Here is a 23,754-nt window from a genome sequence, read left to right on the forward strand (position 1 = left end):
GATAAAATAATCTACTATAGGGCCATTTCCTTAAAACTGTATTTTATTGCCTGTACTATCTTTCAGGGGAATAATGATAATGATCATCCTTAGATCATTACCTGTTTTGTGAAGTTGTTACTTTATTTTTCATGTCCTAACTTTGCATTTCTGAACCTTTAAATGGTATCATCTCTTTCAAGTATTCCAGGATTTCCTTCTAGTATACACAAGATCTCTTTGTGATTTAATAGGTTTCTATGACATCCCCATTGGTCTTCTCCTTTCCAGGCTGCAGAGTGGTCTGTCCCCATTCTTTAGAGACTCTGCCACTCAGCTTTTCTTCTCCAGAATTTATTTATTTTCCTCATATCCTTCTTTAGTAAAGGTGACGAAAGCCAGATGTTTCATTCTGGCACATTGTGAGACTTTACCCTGGGCTTTAGATTCTTACCAGAAAGGGAAGGAGGTGGCCTAGTTTTGTGAGAGATATACAGCAAACAGTAGTAAAATAGAAATGTTATTGGTAAGGAGAGTCTTTCTCAAATCTCCATGGGTAAGAATTCCTCAGACACATAAGATAACAATAAGAATATACTTATTCTTTTGAGATATAATTCACACACCATGAAATTCATCTTTTTTAAAAATAATTAATTAATTAATTTTTGGCTGCATTGGGTCGTCGTTGCTGCATGCGGGCTTTCTCTAGTTGCGGCAAGCGGGGACTATTCGTTGTGGTGCGCGGGCTTCTCGTTGTGGTGGCTTCTTTTGCTGTGGAGCACGGGCTCTAGGCCTGCAGACTTCAGTAGTTGTGGCACACGGGCTCAGTAGTTGTGGCTCACGGACTCTAGAGTGCAGGCTCAGTAGTTGTGGCTCATGGGCTTAGTTGCTCTGAGGCATGTTGGATCTTCCCAGAGCAGGGCTTGAACCCGTGTCTCCTGCATTGGCAGGTGGATTCTTAACCACTGCGCCACCAGGGAAGCCGGAAATTCATCTTTTTAAAGTGTACAATTCAGAAGGTTGGACAATTATCATCACTATCTAATTCCAGAATAATTTCATTACTCTGAAAAGAAACCTCATACCTGTTATCAGTCCCTCCCTATTTCTTCCCTCCCCCAGCCTCTAGCAACTACTAATCTACCTTCTATCTCTATAAATTTGCCTAATCTGGACAATACATATAAATGGAGTCATACAACATGTGGCCCTTTGTATCTGGCTTCTTTCACTTAGCGTAATCTTAGCATAATGATTGCAAGGTTCATCCATGTTGTAGTATGAAGCAACACTTCATTCCTTTTTATGGCTGAATAACATTCTGTTGCATGAATATTCCACATTTTGTTTATCCAATTATCAGCTGATAGATATTTGGTTATTTCCCCTTTTTTGTCTATTATGAATAATATGCTGCTATGAAGATTCATGTATAAGTTTTTGTGTGGACATTATGTTTTCCTTTATCTTGGGTGTATGTCTAGGAGTGAAATTTCTGCGTCATGTGGTGGCTCTGTGTTTACATAAATGCTGAGCTCTTTTCCAAAGTAGCTCTAGCATTTTACAGTCTCACTAGCAATGTTTGAGGGTTCCAGTTCCCTCCACATCATTGCCGACACTTGTTATTATCTGTCTTCTTTATTCTAGCCATCCTAGTGTATATAAAGTGGTTTTGTGGTTTTGATTTGCACTTCTCTGATGGCTAATAATGTTGAGCATTTTTTCACGTACTTATGGATCATTTGTGCATCTTCTTTGGAGAAATGTCTATTCAAATCCTTTCACAATTTTTAAAATTAGATTGTTTATCTTAGGAATATAAACCAGTGATATCTCAAACTTGGTTTATATTAGAATCTCCTAGGGAGCTTTTAAAAATCCTGATATCCAGGCTTCACCCTAGACCAGTTAAATCAGAATGTCTGGGAGTGGGACAGTAGCAGCAGTTTTTTCCAACTTTCCAGATGATTCCAGTGTTTGAGAACCAGTGCCTTAGACTAGATGACCAAGCTGATGATACCAATATAGAAATGTTAAAGATTTAGAAACTTAGAAATTATGCCAGGTATTAAAAATTGAACTAAATGTGAATTGTAAAAAGTCTAAGCAGGTCAAGAGGTAGAAGCGAGCTTTTTAACAGAGATTTTTGATAGAATCAACTTTGCTGTAACAGGAGGTTTCAAACCACCTACAGTTAGAAAAATGTCCTGGCTGTGGTTCTTGCCTTGTGACTAGGCATTGGTCTTAGGAGGTAACCATGGGTGAGCCAATTAAGGTGAGTTATCATGACACGTTCAATCCATAAGCCCAGAAAATTTATCTCAATCATTCAGTGTTCAAAGGGAAACTATGACAAAATATGAGTATTAGCTAAGGGAAAATTGAAACGTAGGCTTTGAAAGTCATAAGAAGATTGGAGACTGTTTTAAGAGATTTTATTGGAAGTGTAGGGAAAGAGTAACTGAGAATTAAAAAAAAGAAAAAAATCCAAGCACTTAAAAATGTGATAGTCACAATGGTTATTGTGGAGGGAAAAAGACATCTCTCAAAGACTGTAAAAAGCTACCCAGAAGAGATCAGGGAGCCCACAGAGTATGTCAGGTTAGGTACAAAATAGGAAAAAAGACTTTGAGAAGCACCTTTGAAGAGAGTCCAAAACACATAAAGGGATTATTTAAATCTATTAAAAAGAAGAAGCTTAGAATAACAGTGGGATCTTTTGCTGTTAATAATGGGGCACAGGGAGTGCTCAGAGACCAAAAGACAATAAGTCTAAACTAATTATGTGCCTCTGAATTTATTGAGAAAGATACCAGAGTGATTACCACATTCAAATTGCCTCCTATGAATGAATCAGTAGTAGTTGATCAAATAGTTTTCTCTGTTTTGCATATTTCAAGTCAGGTAGACAAATAAATATTGATTAGCCACTGGAAACTGTTGACATTCATCTTGAGACTTTTGAAGGCCTCCAGAAGAAATTTTTTTCTTGGCCATGCCTTTCTCCGAAGCTCTTGCCCTAGCCCTCTCCTTCCTATTACCACCAAGCTTCTTAGAAGAGTGGTATTCACCAGCCACCTCCACTTCCTCACGTCCAGCTCATTCTTCAACCCATGCCCTGATTCCCGTGAAATGGCCTTTGACAATGTCGTTAAATCAACTCATCTCTTTTTAGATGCCATCCTGTTTAGCCTCAAGCCATGTTAACACTTAACCATCTCCTCTGTTCCTCCTTTCTGAAAACTTCTCTGTTCTTAACTTTACCATACATGATTGTCCTGGTTTTAGCTGTTTGCTTCTTACCAGCTGCTTTCACTGGCTCCTGTATTCCACCTACCCATTTAATGTTGATATCATCTTTCGTTCCAGTCTTAATTCACTTCTTAGACTATACCCATCACCTGGTCTTAATCCCTCCTGTGACATATCCCTAAGCACTGCCTTTTTCAAATCCCACATTCTAACTTCATAGTTGATATTGTCAGATGGATGTTCCTCAGTCAGTTCAGATTTGGTGACCAAAAACCAGACTCATACCTTACCACTAATCTCTCTCTACCTCCGTGTATTTCCTGTCTCCATTAATAGCACTACCATCCACATTTCTCATTCTGGATTTCCTTGTCTCCCTATACATCCAGTTAGTCACCAAGTCTTAGACATTTAATCTCTGAAATGTCTCTAAAATTGTTCTCCTATTATCCACCTCTGTTGCCCAAGTGTAGTCCTGATCTACTTTTCATCTGAATTCTTACAGGAGCCCCCTAACTGCTCTTGTCCATTTCCGGTTCAGCTTCTGCCCTCTTGCCAGCATTTTTTTCTTCAAACATAGACTTCTGTTGCCTACCCAACTCCTAAGGTAAGCACTTAAGGTCTTTTGTAGTCTGGCCTTAATCTACAATTTCTGTTTATTCCCTTTAAATTAAGTTGTACTTTCTTTTTTTTTTTTTTTTTTAAAGCAAGGAACATGACTTTTTTTTTTTTTTTTTTTTAAATGGGAATTATTTATTTATTTATTTATGGCTGTGTTGGGTCTTCGTTTCTGTGCGAGGGCTTTCTCTAGTTGCGGCGAGCGGGGGCCACTCTTCATTGCAGTGCACGGGCCTCTCACTATCGCGGCCTCTCTTGTTGCGGAGCACAAGCTCCAGACGCACAGGCTCAGTAGTTGTGGCTCACGGGCCTAGTTGCTCCGCGGCATGTGGGATCTTCCCAGACCAGGGCTCGAACCCGTGTCCCCTGCATTGGCAGGCAGATTCTCAACCACTGCGCCACCAGGGAAGCCCTTAAGTTGTACTTTCATCATACAAGATAATGGCCATTCCTAGAGCATACCATGCACTTTCATCACCCAGCCTTTCCTTATGCTCTTCCTTGTTTCATGACTCTTCTCATTTTTCACCTGATAAACTCCTGTTCATCCTTTAAGACAAACTCTTGTCCATCAAAATGTGGGCCCTGGACCACCAGCATCAGTAGCATCTGGGAACTTGTTAGAAATACAAATTCTTGGCGCCCTACGGTAGACCCTACTGAATCTGACACTTTGGAGGATGATGGCCAGATTTGTACTTTAACAAGCTCTTCAGGTGATTCTTACCAATTCTAAAATTTAAGAACCACTGTTCTAAGGCACAATTCCTTTATCAGTGTCCACAGCACTTTGCATATACCCATAGTACTTGCTACATTGTTTCATATTTACCCATCCACTTATCTATTTCCTCTGCCTCATACTGAGTCCTCAAATTCAAATACAATATTTTTGTTTACTTCCTAGCACCTGCCACAGTGTCTGGCATACAGGAGACGCTTGATAAGAATTCGGAACCTTAAGCACACTCTACTCCCCTCCAGGATTCAGTCCAGTCAGAGGGCATACAAACACACAGCGCTGATAATCAGAAGGTGTCCAAGGTTTCTACTCTTAAAGGCTGACATGTGCCACACTAGCCAAAAGCACACATACTGACAAGACCAAGTGTCAGCAAGGATGCAAAGAAACTGGATCTCTCATACATTGCTGGTGGGTAAAATTGTACCACTACTCTGGAAAACAGTTTGGCAGATTTGTACAAAGTCAAACATACACTTACTGTGTAATTCAGCAATCACACTCCTGGGTATTTACCCTAGAGAAATCAAAACTTATCTTCACCAAAAAAAAAAAACTGTACACAGATGTTTATAGAAGCTTTCTTTGTAATAATCAAAACCTAGAAACAACCCAAACATCCTTCAACAGGTGAATGGATAAACAAACTGTGGTACCTCCATATAGTGGAACACTACCCAGCAATAAAAGGGAACAAGCTGTTAACACATGCAACAACGTGGATGAACCTCAAGGGCATTATGCCGAGGGAAAAAAGCCAGTCTCAAGAGGTTACATACTGTACGATTCTATTTATATGGCATTCTCAAGAGATGAATTTATAGTGATGAAGAACAGATCAGAGGTTGCCAGGGCTTATGGTTGGAGGGAAGGGTGTGACTTGGAGCGGGTAGTTGGAGGGAGGTTTTGTTTGTTTGCGTAATGGAAGAGTTTAGTATCCTGATTATGGTGGTAGTTATCAATGCATTAATCTATACATGTGGTAAATTTCATAGATCTACACACACACACAAAGAGTGCACATAAAAACTGGTGAAACTCCAATAGGGTCTATAGTTTAGTTGATAGTATTGCACCAGTGTCAATTTCCTGGTTTTGATAATGTACTCTGGTTATGTAATATGTTATCTTTGGAGAAAGCTGGGTGAAGGGTACACAGAAACTCTCTGTTCTGTTTTGCAATTCCCTGTGAGTCAAATAATTTCAAAAGAAAAAGTCTTTTGAGAAAAAGAAAGCACAGGGATTTCTGGTGAAAGCTAAATTAGAAAGCGCTGCTTGACACAACTCTAAAATGGGCCCCAGGAAGGGAGACGAGTTCGTTGCCCAGTGGAGATGGGAAAGGAGGGAAGTGGAGTGGAAATTCCTGCCTTGGAGACTGTTTGGTAGAACGTGGCCCAGGCCTGTTACCTCTCTTCAGTCTGACTGCGGACTCCTGCTCGCTCGGGGAAGAGTGAGTACTGGGGTGGAGAGGGAGGTGAAAGCTTCCTCCTCAGCAGTTTCCCACATGGGGAGAGTGGGAGGAAAACCTTTCCTCAGTAGGCCTAGGTGGGAAAATGGAAAGAGGGGTTAAGAAATGTTGACATCCTGGACTTCCCTGGTGGTCCAGTGGTTAAGACATTCTGCTTCCATTGCAGGGGACATGGGTTCCAACCCTGGTCGGGGAAGTTCGGCATGCCGCGCGGTGTGGCCAAAAAAAAAAAAAAGTTAACATCCCTTAACAAGGTTAAAGGTGTGCCCGGTGAAAGATTAAATGGCATAAGAACTCAGGCTCTGGAATCAAACTCCACCTCAGATCCCAGCTCCATCACTTATTAGGCATGTGACTTGATCACTTTAATGAACTTTGCTAAATCCCACTTCTCTATTTAAAAATAGGAGTAATGGGACTTCGCTGGCAGTCCAGTGGTTAAGACTTTGCACTTCCACTGCAGGGGACACGGGTTCGATCCCTCGTTGGGGAACTAAGATCCCGCGTGCCAGGTGACACAGCCAAAAAATAAAAATAAGTAAAAAACAATTTTTTTTTGAATAGGAGTAATGATACTGTGTATCTCAGAATGCTGTGAAGATTGCATTACGTAGTATATGTAGAGCACAGCCTAGCACATATTAAATATATAATTGATGTTGCCTACTCTTTTTAATATTATTCTGTATAATTATCAATATTCTAAGTAGTAGAGAAAATATGGATTCATATGATTCTGACTATAATGTAATTTTTGATGATCCAGGGGTACTTCAGGGTCCTTCACTACTTCAGACATCATGAAATCAGCACTTAGTCACTGTATGTGTACACACAGACAATTTAACTTAAAGGTACTAGCTGTTACTTTCTGTCACAGGCTTCTTATCTGCTTTTTACTTCAGGTACATTATCTCTAACCCATATAGCACTCAGGAGGATAAACATTATTTTCCCCAACTGAGATGAAGAAACCACCTCAGCATGGTTAGACAGACCACCCATCACACACAGTTGGTCAATCTAGTCTGTCCGATTTCAAAGCCACGCCTTTTCCACAAATTTATGTTACCTCAGTATTAACCTCAGTGTTAATCCATGAAAGCTGCTTAAACATACACACAGACTAACAGTTGTTCCTTTCACATCAGATTACAGGTCAGAATATGCAACTCCTGTCACAGCCTAGGGCAGACACTTCCAGGCCATTGCTGGGGCCAAGACTTGGACACTAGACAATGATGGAAACCAAGAGCCCAAAGCCAGCTGTAGCAAGAATTCAGTCTAGGGTTTCAGCCAGTAGGTTGAGCCAGGAGTCGTAGGGAACCCTGCCAAGGTCTGAGGTCCAGGCCAGCAATCAGAATTGGAAGAGGCAGGCAGTGCCCAGCAGAAGACACTCCAGGGGACTCAGACTTCCTCTCTGTCTCCTCTTGATGGTAAATTCCAGCTAAAGGTGAGAAGGCAGAGGTGAAAACCCTGAGCCTGGGATTTCCCTGGTGGTCCAGTGGTTAAGGCTCTGCACTCCCAATGCAGGGGGCCCGGGTTCGATCCCTGGTCAGGGAACTAGATCCTGCATGCGGCAATGAAGAGCCCACATGCTGCAACTAAGACCCAGCGCAGCCAAATAAATAAACAAATAAATATTTTAAAAAAGAAAGAAAGAAAGAAAAGAAAACCCTGGGCCTGCCAGAGCTACTGCAGGATGTTAGAAACCAGGGTCAGGAAGGCCCTAGCAGAAGTTCGTTGATCAGTAGGATGGACACAGGTCCCAGGTGGCTGGGGTAGACTGGGGGGAAGTGAGAGAACACCAGAAGGAACCAGGAGTCAGGACATCTAGATTAGCTGTCCCCACGTGATCCCTATCTGGCTGCAAAACTGCATACAGGTCCCTTCATCTTAAAATAAGGGAATCAGGTTCACTCAGTGGTTAAAGCCATGTTCCTTAGAACCCTAAGACTCAAAGCCTGTCCTAGGCATTTGTAGGGGGCAGAGTGGTGGGGAGCAAGCAGGTCCTGCCTTTCTAGAAGTCTCCCTTTTTCTCTTTGGAGTACCCTTCCAAGACTCATGATTTATCCAGGATAAGAGACATTTAATAGGTTTCCACCAGCTTCAGGGCCCTGTAGATGGTGCTGATAGAGACAAAGCTGAGTAAAACCCAGTCCCAACATCATGAATTCCCAGATTCTGGCCCAGTAGGGAATGATTCCAGCAGTTGTAGCTGTTTGGGATTCCACTCAGATTCCCTAAGGCCCAAAGTTCTAATACCACCAACCTGAGGATGAGAAAGAAGGGGAAGAGGGAAAGAAACCTCCCCAAGATGGCAGGCCAGTCTTTCGTGCCTCAGAGAGATCAATTTACATGTCACCTGGTAAATGGTAATATTCTGGTTCACAGCAGACGCCCTGTGATTGGGTGTTTCATGTGGCCAGTTGTGCTCGTGCTTTATGCTCTACTTAAAATCAGGGCATCTGCTCTGTCCTTTGGGAAGTGCTACAAGTCTCCTGCTAGGAATTGCTCAAGGCCTTTCCCACAGCTGAAGGGAGAAAGGAAGTTGAAATCACTGCTTCATAAATTACAGCACATGCCTACCCCCTAGGGTCTGAGGTTATATGACAGAAGAGGACTTTTTGTGTTTCTAGTGTTTCCCCCTCACCAGCATTTAAAAACACATTTAGAATATATTACAAGTGCGCGAGACATAGAAACTAATTTTTAAAAAATCTATGTGGAATGTGACCATAATACTCCTAATTAAAACCATACAAGCTCCTTTCTAGTAAGGGTACCCTTTGGTACCCTTTTTTCCTTCTCACCACCAGCTTATCTTGAATCTATCAGTATGCTTTTTCACCACTGTCCTAAACTTGAGCTGGTATAATGAAGTAATTAATGGGCATTGGGTCTTATATCTAAATATTCACATTTCAGCTTTAAAAATATTTGCAAGGCTGCATTTTTAAATTGATCCTTAGGCCTGTTTATAGTCCATGAGAGCTATGCATTCTGAAATTTGTATACTGGAAATTGATATTCATAGTCACATAAAAATATCCATATTAAACATACATTCATATACATAGATTTTGTTAAATTGCTCAGTGTATACTGAGAATATAACTGGTAATATTAAATTAAATTTTTATTCTATTTTAAAAGATGACAGAATAAGAAAATTGTCTTTGCCATGAAAACATTAGAAACCAGAGAGGTGGAGTCCTAATGAGCTGAGGACAGAAATTATATCTCATTTGCTTTCCTGTCTCCAGTTCTTCTTAATACCTTGACAAGTAGATATTTAAGAATTGTTGAATTAATGTCTGATGCAGAAAGCTTATTAAAAAGATAATAATGAATAAAACATGGAGACACGAAGATCATCTGTTAAAGGGAAATTTAGGGGCAGGATGTATACCAAGTTTTCTTTTGCACTTAATAGCTAAATATTTTGATTGATTGATTGAGACATAAATTCTAATGCATTTCTGGTAACCAGGTCAGCCTATTGTTCCTGCTGAAGTTAGAGAAGCAGAAATGCAAAGGGTCCAAGGGGGTAAGCGGGGGGTGGTGGTGGGATGAATTGGGAGACTGGGATTGACATATATACACTAATATGTATAAAATAGACAACTAATAAGAACCTGCTCTATAGCACAGGGAACGCCACTGCACAGTAGAAACTAACACAACATTGTAAAACAACTATACGCCCCCCCAAAAAAAAATCTTTTGAAAAAACAAAAAAAAGAAATGCAAAGTGTGACTGGCTTATTAATAAGCCAGAGCAGGGAAAAGAAATTTGCTTCTGGAATAAGTTGAGAAGGGAAGAGCTGGAAGGGGCCCTAGATTTCATCAAGTCAAACCACTGCTAACCATTTGGCTCTTCTGCAGGCAGAATGTCCCTATTCATCTAGTTCCTCCCCAGCTTCAGTGCTATAGGCCTGAATTGACAGAATAGTTGGTAGGGACCTCGGTCTCTCCGTGTAAAACAAGGCTCTGCAAGCACTTACGGCTACAGAAAAGCAGGCAGATTTAGAGAGGCCAGCCTCACTCAGGACAAGAAGCAGGGCTGAGTGTTTTAGTTCATGACAAAACATCATTTACTGCCTGCAAGGATGTAAAGAGAAGGCATGCATTGCAGCCTAGCTGCAAGCAGCAAATCAAGATCAGCAGATTTTCTGAAGTCAGAATGGGATGCGTGTTAACCTCTGAGCAGATGTCACCTGAGACCCTGTAGCCTATGTGGTCGTGAGGATGAGGTTTCATCCATCAATTGCTCAACAACAATCATATCACTGGGCCTACATGGCCCTCGACACATGATGTAAGAGACATATTCGACAAAGGCATTTCCTGGGGGGATTCTCCAAGATGAATTCAGCCAATGGAAAGGAATCTTTCAAGTGGCCTGATTTCACTGGAGACAAGTGAACACATATGCATGTGTGCCTGTGTGAGTATACACATCCCCAAGATGCTGCACTTTCCTAGAAACAAAGAATGGGAGAGCAAAAAGCTTCACAAGCATCCCATTAGGATCCTTTCTCTCATTTATTTTTAGACTCCCTTGGCACCATGCTGAGAGAGGAAGCAGAGGAGGGGCTCACCCAGATGACACAGCTTTTCAGTGAGGGTTTGGGGGCTGGGGATTTGCCAAGTGGTTAAAACCCTGTGTCTGTGGAAGTCCACGGCACCTAAAATATCTTGGCCCTTTTGTGTTCAGTAATGCCAGGGACTTTCCAGCCATTCTAGGAGGGACCAAGGGGATCCTCCTAAAGCTCCTACCATTACCCAGAATGTACCCCTCTTGTCTTAGCACACATTGAACCGGCTCTTGACTCTCCCTCTGACTGTCAAGGATCTCTGCCACTTTATGGCCATTTGGCACACTTTGGGAAGGATGAGAGCCTCCTTCCTCCACCTAACAGAGGAGAGCATTGCCGGGGAAAAATGAGATTAGGGAAGACAACAAAGAAAGGAAGAAACAATGGGCCTTCCATGTCCATTAATGAATTCATTCATTCATTCATCCATCTAACAAATGGTTATGGAACACTTGCCATTTTCCAAAGCCTGTGCTAGGGGCTGAAATACAGACAAATAAGAAACAGCTTGGCTTTTGAGGAGTAGAAATTGTCTAGTGGGACAACAAAATCAATACAATTGTCGTGTAATATAACACAACAATTGTATTGATGCACATATACCCTGGGGTAGTATAAGGACGCGGAGGAGGGCACCAAGCCTAGACTGAGGGCATCGTCCAGACAGACACGTGCTCTTATTTCTTTGAATCCAGTGAAGTGAGTCACTCACAAAGGAAATATGAAGAAATAACTCATAGAACAAATAAAAAGATTGACTGTTAGTACAGTAAGCTTGGCTGATTGATTTTGGTGGCAACAGTCTACAAGGTTTTACAGTTTTCCCCCCCAGCAGTCAGCGGCCTGGATGTAAAAGCAGACAGTGAACTGTAATTTTTTTTTTTATTTAACTATAGTTGATTTACAGTTTGTGTTCGTTTCTGGTGTACAGCTTCAGATTCTTCTGCATTACAAGTTATTACAAGATACTGAATACAGTTCCCTATGCTGTACAGTAAATCCTTGTTTATCTGTTTTGTATATAGTGGTGTGTATCTGTTAATCCCATACTCCTAATTTATCCCTCCCCCGCTTCCCCTTTAGTAACCATAAGTTTTCTATGTCTGTGAGTCTGTTTCTGTTTTGTAAATATGTTGATTTGTATTATTTTTCAGATTCCACATATAAGTGATATCATATGATATTTGTCTTTCTCTGTCTGAGTTACTTCACTTAGTATGATAATCTCTAGGTCCACCCACGTTGCTGCAAATGGCAATATTTCATTCTTTTTATGGCTGAGTAACATCAATGGATTGAACTTTTGGTGCGAGTTTTGTCGAGCAAGTGCAGCAAAAGGGCCTGTTTGGAAAGGGAATTGGGTGTTGTTGAGAGAACAGTTCAGATAACCAACCAGAGGTTTGAAATTGAGTAGAGGAAGGAAGAGAGACTGTGAGAAAGCTAAAGAACCAAGGAACTGGAGGTCTGGAGGATGTCAGTGGGCAAGTGTATTAGATGTAAGCCTATGAGAGTAGAGGGCTGAGGATAGGAGACTCATTCATTCATTCATCAAGTATTTATTGGGTGATTTTTAAAATTAATTTTTATTGGAGTATAGTTGCTTTACAATGTTGTGTTAGTTTCTGCTGTACAGCAAAATTTACTGAGTGATTTTAATATGTGAGGTAGTGTTATAGTGCTGGGAGTACATCATGAACAATTCTAATTGGCAGGAGAAGACAGTAAACAACAAGAATAATAAATATGTAAATTATGTAACATGTTAGAAGGTAATAAGTACTATGGTGGGATGGGGATGGAGAGAATAGTGTGGGGTAATAAGGATTTAGTATCTAGTGGAAGAGTGTGATTTTAAGTGGGATTGTCAGTCATCATAGCCCTGGTTGAGAGGGTAACATTTGAATAAAGATATGAAGGGAGAGAGGGAATGAACCATGCACATATGTGAATTAAAATATTCCAGGCAGGGAGCACAGCCACTTGAAAGCCTTGAAGTGTGAGAGCACCTGGTGTTTTCATGAAATAGCAAGGAGGTGTGTGGAGTGGAGTGGGCAAGGGGAAGAAGTAGGAAATGAGGTAGAGAGATAACGGGGACCAAATGTGTAAGCACTGTAGACCCTGGTAAAGACTTTGGCTTTTCCTTCGAGTGAGATAGAAAGCCATTGCAGGGTTCTGAGCAGAGAAGTGACATGATCACTGTGGCTGCTATGTTGAAAATAGAAGTCGGGAGGGTCCAGAGTAGAAGCAGGGAGACCAGTTAGGAGGCTAGTGTAATAATCCAAATGAGAAATTGAAAGTCAGACTTTGATCAGGGTGATGGCAGCAGAGGTGGTGAGAAGTAGTTGGATTCTGGATGTGTTTTAAGGATAGAGCCAATAGGATTCATGACAGATTGGATGTGGGAGGTGAGCTAGAGTCAAGTATGACTCCACGATTTTTGGTCCAAGCAAATATAAAGATGAAGTTGCCATTATCTGAACTGAGGAAGAATGTAAGAACAGGTTGAGGGGGAAGACTAGGAGTTAAATTTTGGGTGCATTGAAATCAGAGATATTGGTGTTTAAATTTTCTGAAGTGGAACCATTCTGAATGATCATAAGACCCAGGGTGTGACCCAGGGTGTCTGAAAGTGGAATAAAGTGAAGTTGTTATGATTAAAGAATTTAAACTCTGGAGGCCGAAAGGTTAATGAAATCTCCTAGGACGGTCTCCTAGGATGGTGCCCCAGGCAGGAGAGGAAGAAGCAGCGCCAGGCTGCTCTCACCCTTAAAATACAAAGTTTGAATATAAATAGCTACAGGTCACACAAATATTAGTTTGAGGTGTTCAGAATTTGAATTGAACTTAATACATTAGAAATAAGCAAAATGATCACATTTGCTGAAACACACCAGGCAAAATTATGATAAAGCTGTTTGGAACATATCCAGATGAGTTAGATTTATAATACCATTGTAGCATGGATCAAAAACAGTGGACTGAAAAAGAAATTCAATAAATTTCACAATTTAATATTAATTGTTTTATTAAAAAGCTTTTTGGATATGTTTTTAGATATGTTTAAAGCTCAGTGATACCATTTATATCGACTTATGTAGCATTTTAGAAAGCATGGCCCTGTGACATTTTAGGAAAGTTTTCTGATAGTAACAGCAAGCTAAGAAGTACTGTCGGCCCCATTCACAGGCTATGTTTCCAAACTCTGTCCTTAGCATCATTAAGAAGAAACAACAGGATACCAGTGTCTCTATAACTCCAAGTATAATGAAAGACCAAGTTCAGAAACTGATATTTGATAAAGATTTTTAAAACATCGTACTGGTAGGTGTCATTTATGCATCTGAATTCATTAAAGACTTTGAAATGATAATCCAGGTTTATACAGGTTCTGCAGATATAGATGGATATTTATCTCTATGTACTGAAACCTTACTTGAGAAGAGAGAAATCAAGAAAACTCTTGCCTTATATTGCCAATCAGTAAATGAAGAAAAAAAGATAAAGAGGTAGCTATAAAATCCTTTTTTTAAAAAAATGCCACCTTGTTTCTGACTGTCAGTAACCCAGTCTGGGCTTTTTGTCTCTTCATAAATGAAACACAAGTAATCTAGATGGGCCTGGCTGTTTATAAGTAGATAATATTTAAATCTTCTTCCCTTGTAGAAATTATGTTTGTGGTTATTAAAATATTCAGCATATGCAGGCTTCATCTTTTAGTTCAATAGAAAAATATAAATGATATAAGTGGTTGAATTCCTATCAAAGTAGCAGAGACATTCTCCAGACTTACATAATTCACCTGCTGAATTGGAGATGATTCACCTTTCAGTGACTTCACAGGTGTTAACTTGGCCAAACACAATAGGTAAATCATCTTCTATTCATTTTTTTTCTGAGACAAGTTTTCAGTATCATTGTTTAGGAAAAATATCAAAACATACATATATAAGTCCATAACATGTCCATTTGAAAATTAACTTGCATCAACTTCTGAGATGTGAAGACTATGTAATGTATATTTTGTTTTTTTAAAAAACTAAATTGAGTTCCTCCTAACTAAATCAGGAGGGGGAGGAATCTCAATCAGGATTCATGCAGTACTGAATTACACAAAGGAGACCTGATTGTACAGTGGTGTTCAAATAAAATGGTCCAGAGAGGAGCTGAGAAAGAAACCTACCCATCAGTGATCTAGGCAACACAGACGTGTGGCTGTGAAACCTGGGCATTTGCTTGGTGAGAACCTCATGATCAGATATTCATGGCTGATGCCTAGGAGCTTGTGAGAGGCCATGGGGAAGAACAGCCTCAGTGCTTGGTCCTGCAGGATCCCACCCAGTGGTTTTACCCAAGCTTCTGGCTGCACTGAGTGGCCAGTCCCGGTGAGCGGTGCCCTCTTTTCTAAATCAGTGTCAGCACTGGTCTCTCTAATGTATACTTTTCTTAACAAATGCTTTGCGAAGCTGCTGATAATCATTGTTATTTTGGTAGTCAATATTCAGCACATATTCCCCCTTCTTATGGGAAGAGGCAAAGAAACTAGGAAGGATTACTCTAAGCCCACAGTTTGAAGACATGATGACTGAGGAAGCAAGCCTGGAGGAGGAAGTGGATAGGTAGGATAGGGCGAAATCTTAAATGGGGATACAGGAGACTTAAGGTAAACCACAGAAAATTGTTCTTTATACATATAGCTCTCTTGCTAAGTGATGAAGGTGGTATTTTAAGAAAATAAATGTGAAAGTAATGCGCAAGATGTATTAGGACAGGGAAAAACTGGTGTTACAGAGAGCTGAAGCTTACACCAAAAAATCTAAAGATTAACATTTTTGCATCGCCTTAGAGTATTCAAAGAGTTTTAGCACACACCTCATTTGATCTTCACAGTACCCTGTGGGTGGATACAAAAGAAGATATTATCTTCATTTCACAAATGAGGAAGCAGGAACCTAGACTAGTTAAATGAGGCGATGAAAGTCACACAGCTGTGATTGGCTGAGCCAGGATTCCCATCTCATACCCGACTCCAGTTCCATTTCTCCTAACATGACTGTATCCTGGATAAATGTGGTAAGAGGAATGGAGAGTGAGGGATAGCTCAGAGAGATTTTGAAATAACAAGTGAAAGAAATTGGCAATTGATTGGGTAGAGGAGATAAAGAAAGAGGTGGAGAAGGAAAAGGAAGAGGGAAAAGATGATTCCCAGGTTTCTAAAGCCTGGAAGATGAGGTTAACAGTATCATCAGCTATGTTGGCAACATGCTTACTGCATGCTGGGCCCTGTGCCACACACTTGGCTACATTGCCTCTTTGAATCCTCACAACTCTTTGGTTTGGGGAGGAGGGGAGCGTGTATTATTATTATCCCCATTTTACAAGGCGAATACATGAAAGTTGTTCTCACTTTTAGAGGAAGAGAAGAAAATCAAAATTTTTGCTCCAAGACTATGTAAGGCTCAACTGGACTCATTGGCCTATGGTGACCGTACTTGGGGCCTAAGTCGCAGGCAGAGGTTTGGTGTTCTTGTATGTGTGGACGTAATTATGTTGCTGGTTATGAAGTAATCAAGCTGGGCCGATGGTGGTTGTGATGGTTCTAAGTCCAGCACTGCCAAACTGTTTGTTTAATGCCTCCTAGGTACGTTGCCTGTCTTTAAAGTAGGCTGTACTAAGTAGCCGGTTTTGCCTTCGCTCTGGCCTTTAAGGTGGTCAGCCAGGTAATCCAGGTGCATAGATAAGAATGCTTTCCTCCTTTGTTACTATTTAAAAATAAACATATAGGGAACTTCCCTGGTGGCGCAGTGGTTAAGATTCAGCCTGCCAGTGCAGGGGACACGGGTTCGAGCCCTGGTCCAGGAAGATCCCACATCTTCCCTTAGATCCCGTGGAGCAACTAAGCTCGTGCACCACAACTACTGAGCCTGCGCTCTAGAGCCCACGAGCCACAACTACTGAGCTCGTGTGCCACAACTACTGAAGCCCACACGCCTAGAGCCCATGCTCCGCAACAAGAGAAGCCACCGCGATGAAAAGCCCACACACCGCAATGAAGAGTAGCCCCCACTCACTGCAACTAGAGAAAGCTCGTGCGTAGCAACAAAGACCCAATGCAGCCATAATTAATAAATTAATTAATTAATTAATAAAAGAAAATTTACGTGAGTTTAAGAAAAAAATAAACATATAAGTATAATTACCAAATGACTAGTTGTATAAATATTGCATTTATGCAGAATACACTAGACTAAAACTCTTAAGTACAGTTACATCTTAACTGTTACTAGTTATTTTTATTTCTTAATTGTTATCAATCACAGTCCAATGTAAACCTGCTTTTCCCCTTAGGTTAACCAATTCACACATTTCTACCTTGTTCCAAGCCTCCACTGGTATCCAGGATTTGTGTCAGACCGTGATTGTCCACATTTCCCTATAATCTTCAAAGTGCTCTATAACCTCATTTAAAAATCACTCAAGAAACAACCCTTCCCAAATTTCCTGCTTTCAATCCCTGCTTTCTCTTCCTCTCTTGGTCAAACAGAGAGAGGAAAACAATTTACATGTCAAATAAAGTAAATAGTGGATGAAAAATTCCCCAAACTTTTGTCAAAAAGTAGTTTACCTTACAGCTCATTTTAATTTATTTTTTTATTTTATTTTTTTATTGAAGTATAGTTGATTTACAATGTTGTGTTAGTTTCAGGTGTACAGCAAAGTGATTCAGTTATACATACATGTATATATTAATATATGTATTATGTATATTCTTTTTCAGATTCTTTTCCCTTATAGGTTATCACAAAATATTGAGTATAGATCTCTATGCTATACAGTAGGTCCTTGTTGGTTATGTGTTTTATATATAATAGTGTGTATATGCTAATCCCAAACTCCTAATTCATCCCTCCCCACCTTTCCCTTTTGGTAACCATAAGTTGGTTTTCTATGTCTGTGGGTCTATTTCTGTTTTGTGTATAAGTTTGTTTGCATCATTTTTAATTGGATTCCACATATAAGTGATATCATATGATATTTGTCTTTCCCTGCCTGGTTTACTTCACTTAGTATGATAATCTAGGTCCAGCCATGTTGCTGCAAATGGCATTATTTCATTCTTTTTTATGGCTGACTAACATTCCATCATATATACATACCACATCTTCTTTATCCATTCACCTGCCAATGGAAATTTAGGTTGCTTCCATGTCCTGGCTATTGTAAATAGTGCTGCAGTGAGCACCGGGGTGCATGTGTCTTTTCAAATTATGGTTTTCTCCAGATATATGCCCAGGAGTGGGATTGCAGGATCATATGGTAGCTCTATTTTTAGTTTTTTAAGGAACCTCCATACTGTTCTCCATAGTGGCTGTATCAATTTACATTCTCACCAACTGTAGGAGGGTTCCTTTTTCTCCATACCCTCTCCAGCATTTATTATTTGTAGACTTTTTGATGATAGCCGTTCTGACTTGTGTGAGGTGATACCTCGTTGTAGTTTTGATTTGCATTTCTCTAATAATTAGCGATGTTGAGCATCTTTTCATGCGCCTTTTGGCCATCTGTATGTCTTCTCTGGAGAAATGTCTATTTAGATCTTCTGCCCATTTTTTGATTGGGTTGTTTGTTTTGTTGTTGTTGTTGTTGTTATTGAGCTGTATGAGGTATTTGTATAGTTTGGAGATTAATCCCTTGTTGGTTGCATCATTTGCAAATATTTCCTCCCATTCTGTAGGTTGTCTTTTTTGTTTTGTTTATGGTTTCCTTTGTTGTGAAAAACCATTTACGTTTAATTAGATCCCATTTGTTTATTTTTCTTTTTATTTCCATTACTCTAGGAGACGGATGCAAAAAGATATTGCTGTGATTTAAGTCAAAGAGTGTTCTGTGTTTTCCTTGAGGAGTTTTATGGTATTCAGTTTTACATTTAGGTCTTTAATCCATTTTGAGTTTATTTTTGTGTATGGTGTTAGAGAATGTTCTAATTTCATTCTTTTACATGTAGCTGTCCAGTTTTCCTAGCATCACCCATTGAAGAGACTGTCTTTTCTCCATTGTATATTCTTGCCTCCTCTGTCATGTCATTAATTGACCATATGTGTGTGGGTTTATTTCTGGGCTTTCTCTCCTGTCTCATTGATCTATATTTCTGTTTTTGTGCCAGTATCATACTGTCTTGAGGACCATAGCTTTGTAGTATGGTCTAAAGTCAGGGAGCCTGATTCCTGCAGCTCCATTTTTCTTTCTCGAGATTGCTTTGGCTATTCAGGGTCTTTTGTGTTTCCATACAAATTTTAAAAAAAATTTTCTAGTTCTGTGAAAAATGCCATTGGTAATTTGATAGGGATTGCATTAAATCTGTAGATTGCCTTGGGTAGTATAGTCATTTTGACAGTATTGATTCTGCCAGTCCAAGAACATGGTATATCTTTCTATCTGTTTGTGTCATCTTTGATTTCTTTCATCAGTGTCTTATAGTTTTTGGAGTACATGTTTTTTGCCTCCTTAGGTAGGTTTATTCCTAGATATTTTATTCTTTTTGATGCAATGGTAAATGGGATTGTTTCCTTAATTTTTCTTTCTTATCTTTCGTTGTTAGTGTATAGAAATGTAATAGATTTCTGTGTATTAATTCTGTATCCTGCAACTTTACCAAAATCATTGATGGACTCTAGTAGTTTTCTGGTAGTATCTTTAGGATTTTCTAGGTAGAGTAACATGTCATCTGCAAACAGTGACAGTTTTATTTCTTCTTTTCCAACTTGGATTCCTTTTATTTCTTTTTCTTCTCTGATTGCTGTGGCTAGGACTTCCAAAAGTGTGTTGAATAAAAGTGGTGAGAGTGGCCATCCTTGTCTGATCTTAGAGGAAATGCTTTCAGCTTTTCACCCTTGAGTATGATGTTAGCTGTGGGTTTGTCATATATGGCCTTTATTATGTTGAAGTAGGTTCCCTCTATGCCCACTTTCCAGAGAGTTTTTATCATAAATGGCTGTTGAATTTTATCAAAAGCTTTTTCTGCATCTATTAAGATGATCATATTATGGTTTTTATTCTCCAGTTTGTTGGTGTGGTGTATCACACTGATGGATTTGCGGATATTGAAAACTCCTTGCATCCCTGGGATAAATCCCACTTGATCATGATGTATGATCCTTTTAAAGTATTGATGGATTCAATTTGCTAGTGTTTTGTTGAGGATTTTTGCATCTATGTTTATTAGTGATATTGACCTGTAATTTTCTTTTTTTGTGGTATCTTTGTCTGGTTTTTTCAAATAGTAGTTTACCTTACAGCTCATTTTTAAAGGCTCCAAACTGTATCTCTTTAGGTATCTACCTGCTAGTTATTTATTCACTAGGCTGTATAGAGCAGTCTCTTAGCAACCATAAACTTCATGGAAAAATCCTAACTCTTCTCTGATACCACCTGTTTTTAGGAAGTGACCTTCTTTTAAAAGACTTGGAGTTATACAAGCAAGAAATACCAGAATTTAGTTCTTTGTGAAAATAAATTTAAATAAGTCATATTTATTTAATTTTTTTTAAATTTTATTTAAATTTTTCACAGGTTTGTAAAGTGGTTTCTTCCCTATGGCCTTTTACTCTGAGGCTGCATTGAAGATTATTCTGGTCCACTCCCAGGGCAAATGTCATGACTGTAGGTGTCTTTCTTCCTGGTTTCCTATAGGATTGTGAAGATGTCCAGTCCCAATCTGAACATTGTGACCTTATTGGGCAGTTGTATGACTTACAGTAGCGCTTACCTCTTTGGGATTCACCATCAAGGTGCTTTAGCAGGAAGCTCAATGGAAACTCTCATTCAGGTAGGTGAAGTCTTCAATTTTGTTTTGAATATGATGCGGGTGGTGGTTACATTTATCCTTGCTGTGGGCACTTTCAGAGGCAATCCCTGGAACACTGAGTCAGTGAGGTCCACTTTCTGCCCCAGGTCCTCTGTGGACTGAGGCTTTACAGATCAGAATGTGTGGAGAACCACAAAGGTTTCTCTCATGCCTCTTGCTTCTGTCCCTTTCCACCTGTAGGTAAGACTGTCCATGTTGTGCATTGGGATCTCCCTTGTGTTTGGCCCCATTCTGGGAAAGAGCTGGCGACTCTACAAGGTGTTTACCCAGAGGGTTCCAGACAAGAGAGTGGTGAGTAGGCAACAAGTACACAGTGCTTGATCACAGACAGCAGCTCTACTATTGATTGAAAGCTAGAGAAACTTGTGCCAGATTACTGGGTCTGGCCCTTTTATGATGATCTGAAGTTCCTGCTCCTTACTTTAAACCTTGGAGTCACATGGCCTGTGTCAGTGCTATTGGGATATAGGTCTTTAAACAAAGGTTTTGCTTCATATGCATGCCAGGCCCTGGTACTGCTCTGGGGGGTGTGTGAGCTGGCCCATACCTGGGCACCAGTTTGAGGGAGAGCAAGATGCCCAGAGAGGCTGTTGCTTGGCACAGGTGTGAGCTGAAAGTGGACAGAGGGAGAGTGATTACAGAGAAGCTATAGCAGATAAGCAGTTATTTCCCTCTTTGGAGCCCGATTCTTTTCCATTTAAGAAGGCCATTCTCTGCACTAAGAAGGATGAGCCTGGAGCAGTGAGCAAGGAAGAGCATACCCATTTCAGCAGACAGAATCAACCCTAGAAGCTATGTGGCAGCCAGACCACCTACATGTGCCTGACATCAGGCGTCATCCTAACCACATTCCCCCATTTTATCAGGTTTCCTGATAGAGCTGCCCACACCTCAAAGCCTGATCATCAAACCCTTTGTCAATGTAGGCCCTGCCCAGACCCATCATATTACTCAGTTGGAGTTTACTTCTCTGGACTGACAAGACTTTTTTTTTTAGCAAACATTATTAAATTGTGGTGAATATTTATCAAAAGCTCCACTGCGAGTAACTAAACATATGAAAAAGTTTGCCTAAAGGACAGTAAGTTCATTCTTCCCTCTAGAACACTAATTCCTTTTTTAAAAAATAGCTTTATTGAGGTATAATTGACATCCAATGAACTGCACATATTTACTGTTTGATATGTTTTGACATATGTATACACTGTGAAATGTGGGATATAATCTACAAGTTTCCTCATGCACCCTTGTCATCTCCCTCTCCTGTCCAATTCTTACATCCCCTGTCCCTGTCCCCAGGCAACCATTGACCTGCTTTCTGTTACTATAGATTAGTTTGCATTTTCCAGAATTTTATATAAATGGAATTATATAGTATGTATTTTTTATCTTTCTTTTACTTGGCATAATTATTTTGAGATTCATTTATGTTGTTACTTGCATCAATGGTTCTTTTCTTATTATTGCTAAGTAATTTTCCAATGTGTAGATGTAACTACAGTTGGTTTATACATTCACCTATTAATGGATGTTTGGGTTTGTTTCCAGTTTGGGGCTATTAAAAATAAAACTGCTGTGAATGTTTGTGTATGAGTCTTTGTGTAGACATATGCTTTCATTTCTCTTGGTTAAAAACCTAAGCGTAGAATGATTGGATCATATAGTAGGTATATGTTTAAATTCTAAAGAAATTGCATGACTGTTTTCCAAAGTGGTTGTACCATTTTACATTCCCACCAACAGTGTTTGAGTCCCTTTCCTCCACATCCTTCCCAACATTAGACTTGGTTGGTCGTTTTCACGTTGGTCATTCTAATAGGTGTGTATGGTAGATTCTCATTGTGTTTTAATTTGCATTTCCCTGATGCAGTGTTGAGCATCTTTTTATATGCTTATTTGCCATCCATATACCTTCTTTGGTGAAGTATCTGCTCAAATCTCTCACCTATTTTTTAATTTAGTTGTTTGTTTTCTTATTATTGCATTTTGAGGGTTCTTTTTATATTCCAGATACAGTCCTTTATCAAATAAAGATTTTCTTCCAGTTTGTGACTTTTCATTCACTTAAGAATGTCTTTCAAAAGGAAGATGTTTCTAATTCTGATGAAGTCCAATTTACTACTTTGTTCTTTAATGGATCATGTTTTTGGTATCAGATCTAAGAGACTTTTGCCTAACCCAAAGCCCCAAAAGTTTTTCTCCTATGTTTACTTCTAGATGTTTTAAGAGTTTTTGTTTTTACATTTAGGTCTATGATTTATTTTGAGTTAATTTTGAAATATGATGTGATCTGTGGATTGAAGTTCATTTTTTTATATATGGATATCCAATTGTTCTGGCACCATTTGTTGAAAAGAGTGTCCTTTCTTCACTGAATTACCTTTGCACCTTTGTTGAATCTGTTTCATTGATGTCATTGTTTATTTTGACACCAATACCATATTACTGTAGCTTTATGTTAAATCTTTTTTTTTTTTAATTTATTTTTGGCTGTGTTGGGTCTTCATTGCTGCGCACGGGCTTTCTGTAGTTGTGGCAAGCGGGGTATCTCTTCATTGTGGTGCGTGGGCTTCTCATTGCAGTGGGTTCTCTTGTTGCAGAGCACAGGATCTAGGTGCATGGGCTTCAGTAGTTGTGGCACGTGGGCTCAGTAGTTGTGGCGCACGGGCTTAGTTGCTCCGCGGCATGTGGGATCCTCCCAGACCAGGGCTCGAACCCGTGTCCCCTGCATTGGCAGGCGGATTCTTAACCACTGTGCCACCAGGGAAGTCCTATGTTAAATCCTGAGTCAAAGAGTATTAGTTCTTCTCTTTCAGTGTTGTTTTGGCTAATCTAGGTCCTTTGAATTTCCATATGAATTTTTTAATCAGTTTACCAATTTCTGCGAATTTTTTGCTGAGATTTTGATTGAGGTTGTGTTGAATCTGTAGATCAAATTGTGGAGAACTGATTTCTTAACAATGTTGTGTCTTTTAACCCATGAACACAGTATAATTCTTCATATATTTAGGTCTTTTCTAATTTCTCTCAGCAATTTTTTTGTAGTTTTCGGTGGAGGTCTTTCATATCTTTTATCAAATTTATTCCTAAGTATTTTATTTTTTATGCTATTATACATGTTACTGTTTTTTATTTCACTTTCCAATTTTTTGTTGCTAATATATAGAAATACAATTGATTTTTGTAAGCTGATCTTACATGCTGCAATCTTGCAAAACTACTTATTAGT

At 39.6% G+C, this 23,754-nt stretch overlaps 1 protein-coding gene and 1 non-coding gene across 6 annotated transcripts in view; both read left to right on the plus strand.

Moving 5' to 3' along the window:
* GPR156 (G protein-coupled receptor 156) overlaps positions 1-23,754 on the plus strand; it is an 88,925-nt gene that overhangs the window by 44,015 nt on the left and 21,156 nt on the right. For 2 of the 5 annotated variants that reach the window (XM_068546669.1, XM_068546670.1), the window contains exons 4-6: positions 3,740-3,841; positions 20,351-20,486; positions 20,706-20,816. In XM_068546669.1, the coding sequence (XP_068402770.1) occupies positions 3,740-3,841; positions 20,351-20,486; positions 20,706-20,816 (349 nt within the window). Of the gene's footprint in view, positions 1-3,739; positions 3,842-7,489; positions 7,516-20,350; positions 20,487-20,705; positions 20,817-23,754 lie in introns of those variants that run through there. The other 3 variants (XM_068546671.1, XM_068546672.1, XM_068546673.1) reach the window with 2 other exon arrangements.
* On the plus strand, positions 7,553-7,625 carry TRNAG-CCC (transfer RNA glycine (anticodon CCC)). The gene has a single exon. It is a non-coding gene; the product is annotated as a tRNA-Gly (tRNA).

Source organism: Eschrichtius robustus, chromosome 6, assembly GCF_028021215.1.
Source record: "Eschrichtius robustus isolate mEscRob2 chromosome 6, mEscRob2.pri, whole genome shotgun sequence".
Taxonomy (NCBI): Eukaryota; Metazoa; Chordata; class Mammalia; order Artiodactyla; family Eschrichtiidae; genus Eschrichtius; species Eschrichtius robustus.